Raw genomic sequence first — 7,320 nt, forward strand, 5'->3', positions numbered from 1 at the left:
GAAAGTCGCATAACAATTGAATCAATCAAACTAATATTCGAGGGTAGTANGTAAGAGAGAGCGGAATAGATGAAATTGTAAACCCCCAACAACATNCATTCATCCATTGTTTTCGTTTGTCAATTGAATCAACNTTNNTTTTTGCATGTTAATATTTTTGTTCTCAAATCCAATTTATTAATTTNTATTTTTCAAGTCTTATTATTTTAATTCACGCGAACGAGAAAGCCACACGGTCTCTTGGGAAAACGATACTTGGTCTTACTATTTATATTACTTGTACGATTTGGTACACTTGCCAATTTTTCAACAGTCGACAGTGTGAATCACTTATTCGACTGTAAAACTGTTATATTTGGAATTATGTTTTATCTACTTGCTCCAACGGCTATATTTTCAAAAGTTAGTTTGGATTAACTAATTGGGTCAACTGTCATAAATGTGCATTGATTCTGTTGACTGAGGAGCCTGTGTGTTGACTGTCTATTATAACTTATTTAATACAGTCGACTGTATTAGTAGGCTATTCGACTAAGACTGACAAGAAAACTATAAATAGAAACAAAACACGAATTGTTGCAAGACTTTTGTGATCCAACATTTTCATTCTCCTATTTCAGAGAAAGCTCTCAGTTTCAGAAGCTCCAAGAATTCTCCAAGAAGACGGTGGTGATCTTTCTTGAGAGAGATTCAGATTGAGGAGTCATTTGCGCTTACTGTTTGATCAACATCTGCACAAAGAAGGTGCTTCTGGTTTGATCTTGAAGGCTTGGCATCCTGTGAAGACTACTGCATTTGACTGAAGGCTTGGCAACCTATGAAGTGTGCTATGATAGGCTTGGCAACCTGTGAAGCGTGCTGTGATAGGCTTGGCATCCTATGAAGAGTGCTGGTGACACGTTGAAGATTGTTCAACGTGGGTGTAGATTGCAGGAGAGGGGATTCTTGCTGCAATTATGGTTTTTATGTGCTGCTATATTTGGTTTTGGGTTAGAGAGGAGATTTATATTTTTGCGTGGTGCTTCTATACATTCCTTGCTGTAAAAATCGCAACCATTATAGTGCATTTGCTTCCAAGGTTGGAAGGACACTGGATGTAGGCATTGTTGGCCGAACCAGTATAAAAATCAGTGTTTGATTTTCTCTATCCCTGCACTCTTTAAATTCAGTCGACTATAATTGTTTAGCAGTCAACTACGATTTTTCAATAACTTGCATTTTAAGGAAAGATCAAAAGCCACTACTACATAAATGCACATAGATAGCGCTTGTTTTTATCATAGATAGCGCTTAAAAAAAGCGCTATCTATGTCAGCACTATCTATTGCCAACCACCAATACATAGCGTTTTTTTAAATAAACGCTATTTATGGTGGCTGACAATAAATAACGCTTATTTAAAAAAGCGCTATCTATTAGTCTAAATTTAAAAAAATAATAATAATTTTTTCATAAAATATTTTGAAAATTATAAAATATTTTTTCAAAAAAAAAATATAAATATTGATTCTATTATCTAGAAAGTTGTGTTATCGATATCTAATGGTTCTATTATATACAAAAAAATATAAAATATCAAGAAAAATATGACAAAGACAAAGGTCTCCAAAAGAATTATCATTACTTTAATGTATGAATGAAAACTGTTGGTACAATAATATTTCAAAATATAATCATTAAGTCATCCAATATGTGTCATGACATGACATTATACAAGACAATATATACAATCATAACATATATAACCTATATGTACCTTTAAACATGTACATCACTATAACATAACTTATAAACATATACTAATAACATATAAACATCAATCTTCCCCCCTAACTTCAGTGATTTGATTATCACGATATTGTTGAGATGTCCACCAAGAAAAATACTACAACAAAGAAAAATAATATAAAATTAGTCAATAAATACTTTATTTCAAATAAATTATAACAATGAAGATAACTTATATCAGTTGGAATTGTCTCTCTTTCACAGTATGTGATAATTCCCTTAAGACAAGATAAAATAATTTTCACTTTCGTAATGGTTTTGGGCATGTGCAATCAACATATTCATATGAGGACAAGGAATCATTAAATCATTATATTGGATACTAAAATTTAGATCAATAGATTAATTATGTCAATTTTAAACTCTCAAGTTGCTTCAGTGTTGGACCATTGTATCCATAAAATTAAAAATAAGTAAATGCAGGCAAAAGCATATAACTTCAAATCTCTAAATGAAATAGACTAGACTCAAAACCTAATTATAAACATTTACAAGACAAGGACAAAGGCTTTTGTAATAGAAATATAATGTTGAAAAGGAAGCACACCATTGCCATGGAAGTTAAGATATCAGCCAAGAAAAGATCTGCACAGAGATCAATACACATAAGTTATATCTACTAAGCTATTTCAGATTTTCCACTACAACATTATTAGTTTTTACGTACTAATCAAACTGCAGAAAATTCATAAGAAAATTTTATCACCAAACAAATTCAGGTGGCATGCATATACATGTTGATAAGGGATTCTCTAATCTGTAGCATTCAAATTTTACCTTCCAAGACTGAAATAATCTCCAAGAAAGATTGCACCCTTGAAAGCGGTGAAAATGATTGCCACAAGTTTGAACATAGAACGAAACAGAGGAAAATAGTTGAACTTGGTTTCGTTCTCCATGGATGAAGTGATAAACTTGACGTACATATCTCACAAAAAGTACAAGAGATAATAATAATTAAAATTTGTTAATATCTTAATAATAATAATAATAAAAATATACCTATACAAGATTCACCAAATCGGTGTTTCATTTCTGTCTGTTGAATATTAGTTAACAAAATAAAATTCATACACACCAAAATAGTAGTCATGTAAAATTTACCAATCAAAAGTGTAAAGGTGTTTTTAGAGATTAAAGTATTTACTAATTAATGAAGCAAAATGAAAAAAATAAATCTAAATGAAAAAAATTCTAAAAAATAAGTATCTATTAAAATATAACCATGTGCATAGTAGGTAACATATCATTGTTGCAACTATTGCCTATCCACAATATTAAGCATACCTTAAACTTTCTATAACAAATATTTTTCATACCAACCTTAAACATTTATAAAAGTTAAAGCAAAAACACAAATCTAAATGTATTTCAGTGTTTCAGTTTCATGTGGTTGGTTTTCATTTTCCACCTGAATGAGACGCCAATCAGCCCTATATCCAAGTTGAGCTTCCATTTAGTTGGATCCCTCACAACAATTAAGGCAAATACTCCACACTGCATGGTTGAAGATAAGAGTTGGAAGAATACAATCACTGTTATAGCAGGGTATTTCTTTGCCACCGAAGCCTGAAAATTTAGCACCAAAAGGAAAAACTAACAATCAACTAGTCTGATAAAATAACTTAAATTTCTTATAAACAAGAGTCAGGCCATTTTTCTTCATGGTAAAGAGTGTTTGATTGAAAGGGAAAAGCAACCTGATATATGTACTACATTAAAGTAAAAAGTGAATCTTCAATGCATAATATCCCTCCTAAGATCCAATTTAGCTGTGTTAAAAATTGAAGGATTTGGTTAGAAAAGTTAGTCGAATGGGTCTTAAAGATGAGTGGACCCTTGTATAGTATCACAACAAATGCTCCTGCAATTGATGTTATTGTTCCTAACACTTTAGCTTGGCTACTTGAGTTCGTCCACCGTACTTCTTCCATCCTAAACCAACCATTCAATTTAGAAAATTCTTGTAGAAACAAGCATCCTAATGTTTATAATTTGAGTAGACAAAGTCACAATTACTACAGCAAAAAAAAAAACTGAAAATGAGAGCAAGTATAAAAGTGAAAGTTGGGAGGAGGTTAATAAGGGCTGATGCAAGTGTCTGTGAGCTTAGTTCTATTCCAACATAAGCCATTATAATTCCTGAACTCTTGCATAGTAAAAAGCTAAATCAGAAGATGAAGGCCCACATGAAAGAATAGAATCCGACAAAAATAGTTACATTATAAAAGACAAGCAAGGAATCCAAATTAATGATAAGGAAAACACAAAATATGATAATAAAGTAGCAATGGCAAATAGAAAAAGTAACATTAACCCAAAGAATGCAAACAGAAAGAAGCTGCAGAGTGTAGAGAATGTGAGACGAGGACGTTCTGACCTACTCAAAGGAAAAAAAAAAGGTAAAGATAAGAAAGGTGGGGTGAGAATTATACAAAAGAATGTGATTCTCCCTCGAACTTGAACTCTCATCAAAATAGGAGAAGCAACCCATCTAATGTTTATCCCTAAATTTCAATCAATAATCAATCAGTCAATGAAACTCAGAGTTATCAATACACATGCAATTGCAACTCAATGTAATCAACTGCAAGGGAATCAAAACACATAGCAACAGTCAGGCGAAGCGTTATATACAGAAAAACAAGACTAGGTTGAAGAACTCACCCGAACGTAAACATAGAAGCGTTTTTCGGAGGCGTGCGAGGATTGGAAACAAAAGAAACAATAGAGCTCCAATGTAAACATAGAGCTCCTACACAACAAAGGCCATTTAAATTTAGTTCAATAGGCAGAAGAGAAATTGTGCAATGGTTAATAGGAATTGATTAGCATTGAGAAAAAAATGGGTTTTTGGTTAGTACCTCTAAATCGATGTTTAGGGTTTCAGCAACATGGCGCATGATAGAGTGGATGAACTGCTCTTGTTGATGGAATGGCGAATTGAAATTTGGGGGAGCACGAATTGAAATTTGGGCGCAATGAGTTTCACGAAAGTAAACAAAGTGAAATTAAAATGCAGGAAAAAGGAGGGAAAATTTTCGTTGAAAGTAAAATGAATCCCGAACCACAAAGGTTAAAAGCACGCTGAGAAAGCGGTTATTTTCAAAAGAAAAGATAAAATATTAACCTTGTTATAGATAGTGCGTCTTGAAAGAAGCAGTATCTATTAATTTATTATAAATAATAAATAAAAATAGTAATAATAATTATTTATAAATAGCGCTTTTTTTAAAAAGCGTTATCTATTATCATTGGTTTAGATAGCGTTTTTTTAAATAAGCGCTATCTATGGTTTCGCACATTCATAGATAGCGTTTATTTAAAAAAGCGCTATCTATTAAGCGCTATCTATGATCAATTTTGTAGTAGTGAGCTTTGAATTTTCATACCAAGATTGCGAAAAGATTTTATATTTGAAGTAACACCAATTCACCCCCCTCTTGGTGTAAAACGAAGCCAAGCTGTTTCCTAACATGTATGACAATGTGTAACCAAATGTCTTTGATAACAGTACATTCTAGAAGTGAAAAATCACAACACCTTTATGAACTTATAAGTGTGTGACAAAGTTCTAGTATAGTCAATACACCTATAATGGATTCGACTATTCTAAAACCTTTGTATAGATTTTGAACATCAGTGCTTTGTGACGTTTTGGATTGAAAAGAATTTCAAAGCGTTTTTTCATGTGTCAGTCGACTTTGTTATGTGTACATTCGACTTTATCTTTGATCTGTTTTGGAATTTTGTTATGCTTGCACGCTCCAACGACTATATTTTTAAAAGTTAGTTAAGCATTGATGACTTGGTCAACTGTAATAAATGTGTGTTGTTTTTTGTTGACTGAGAGCCTATGTCTTGACTGTCTGTTATAACTGTTTTAATAAAGTCGTCTGGATTCGTATGTTATTTGACTGAGAAACAATCTGACTGACAGAAAACTATAAATAGAATGAATGCGATTTGTTCAGTGAGACTTTTGATACACTAACATTTTCATTTCTTGTTTCAGATTGAATTCTTTGTTCTAACAGCTCCAAGAATTCTCCAAGAAGACGGTGGTGATCTTTCTTGAGAGAGATTCAAAGGGAGAAGGAAATTGCGCTGACGGCTTGATCATAATCTGCACGAGGAAGGTGCTTCTTGATTGATCTTTGAAGGCTTGGCATCCTGTGAAGACTGTTGCATAGATTGAAGGCTTGGCAACCTATGAAGTCTGCTGTGATAGGCTTGGCATCCTGTGAAAAGTGCTGGTTACACGTTGAGGATTGTTCGACGTGGGTTCAAATTGCAGAAGAGGGGATTCTTGCTGCAAGTCTGGTTTTGTTGTGCAGCTATATTTTGGTTTTGGGTTAGAGAGGAGATTTATATTTTTGCGTGAGGCTTCTATAAATTCCTTGTTGTAAAAACCGCAACCATTATAGTGCATTTGCTTCCTGGGTTGGAAGGACACTGAATGTAGCCATTATTGGCCAAACCAGTATAAAAATCAGTGTTTGATTTTCTCTATCCCTGCACTTTTTAAATTCAGTCGACTATATCTGTTTAGCAGTCAACTGCATTTTTCCGCTGCATTGAAATTTTCATTACTTGTATTTCAAGAAAAGATAAAAAAGCTTTATACTTTTGTTTCAATATTGCGAAAATATTTTGTTTTTGAAACAACACCAATTCACCCCCCCTTGGTGTAAAGAAGCCTACCTGTTTTCCTAACAGAACCAAGGGTAGAAGAGACGCTGATGAGTGCATATTTATGCCCACATTTATGTTTTAGAATTCAAATTTTTTATGAGACTCTTGTGCTTAAATGATTGATTTAAAGTGAATTTTTGAGGATTGGATTTATTGGGTTTGAGAATTAAAGATGCTTAAAATTTGATTCTTAGTTGCATAAATTATTTTGGATGTTCTAATGTTTATTTGTGCAGCTGAAGTTAGAATTTTATTCATTTAAAAGCATGAAATTGAATGGTCAAAGATGGTCAAATCTGGTCAACTCAGGGCTCTTATGCAATTTTGAAAAGAAAGAGATGAGTAATGTGCAATTAGAGGAAAATCTGGACTTATGTGTAAATTTGAATAAAATAAAAAGGGTTGAAATGTAATTTTCGGCAAGTTTAAATCTGTTAGATATTTTTAAAGATATTTTGGAGAAAATATATCTTAAGATATTTTACTTGATATTGTTAAATAATTACCTTATTTAACTATATCAATAAATATCAAAAGATAATATTTGCCAAACCTTTTTTGATATAGGAAAGATATTATCAAATATTCTCAAAAACTGATTAAATCTGTTGAATATTTGAAAGATATTAGATATAAGATAAAAGAGTTTATCAACAGAAGATTCAAAGTTCAAGCCCAATCAAGCCTATATAAAGAGACCCAAGGGACTTCATTCTGGACCACTCCTCTTTCTTTTATTTCATCATCTATTCAACTCCATTCATGGAGAGCTAAGCATCTAGGGTTATTCTGTTGTAATTTCATTATGGATTCTGAGGTTAAGTGAATTAATGCAAT

At 32.4% G+C, this 7,320-nt stretch overlaps 1 protein-coding gene across 5 annotated transcripts; it reads right to left on the bottom strand.

Annotated features, from left to right (window-relative positions):
- Positions 1-1,633: 1,633 nt before the first annotated feature.
- On the bottom strand, positions 1,634-4,879 carry LOC106767433. Of its 5 annotated transcripts, none has more exons than XR_002668516.1 (6): positions 4,653-4,879; positions 4,456-4,543; positions 3,489-3,723; positions 2,566-3,357; positions 2,336-2,373; positions 1,634-1,885 (listed from the first exon to the last, which is right to left on the bottom strand). XR_002668516.1 is itself a non-coding variant. In XM_022783205.1 (6 exons), the coding sequence occupies exons 2-6, from the start codon at positions 4,534-4,536 to the stop codon at positions 1,817-1,819; spliced, it is 483 nt and encodes a 160-aa protein (XP_022638926.1). In that variant the 5' UTR covers positions 4,537-4,543; positions 4,653-4,879; the 3' UTR covers positions 1,634-1,816. The 5 variants fall into 5 exon arrangements, 3 of the variants coding, with proteins under 3 accessions (XP_022638926.1, XP_022638927.1, XP_014507813.1); XR_001376161.2 differs by lacking the exon at positions 3,489-3,723 and adding an exon at positions 4,224-4,295; XM_022783205.1 differs by lacking the exon at positions 3,489-3,723 and having other exon boundaries at positions 2,566-2,702; positions 3,200-3,357.
- Between the last annotated feature and the right edge of the window lie 2,441 nt (positions 4,880-7,320).

Source organism: Vigna radiata, chromosome 7 (assembly GCF_000741045.1).
Source record: "Vigna radiata var. radiata cultivar VC1973A chromosome 7, Vradiata_ver6, whole genome shotgun sequence".
Taxonomy (NCBI): Eukaryota; Viridiplantae; Streptophyta; class Magnoliopsida; order Fabales; family Fabaceae; genus Vigna; species Vigna radiata.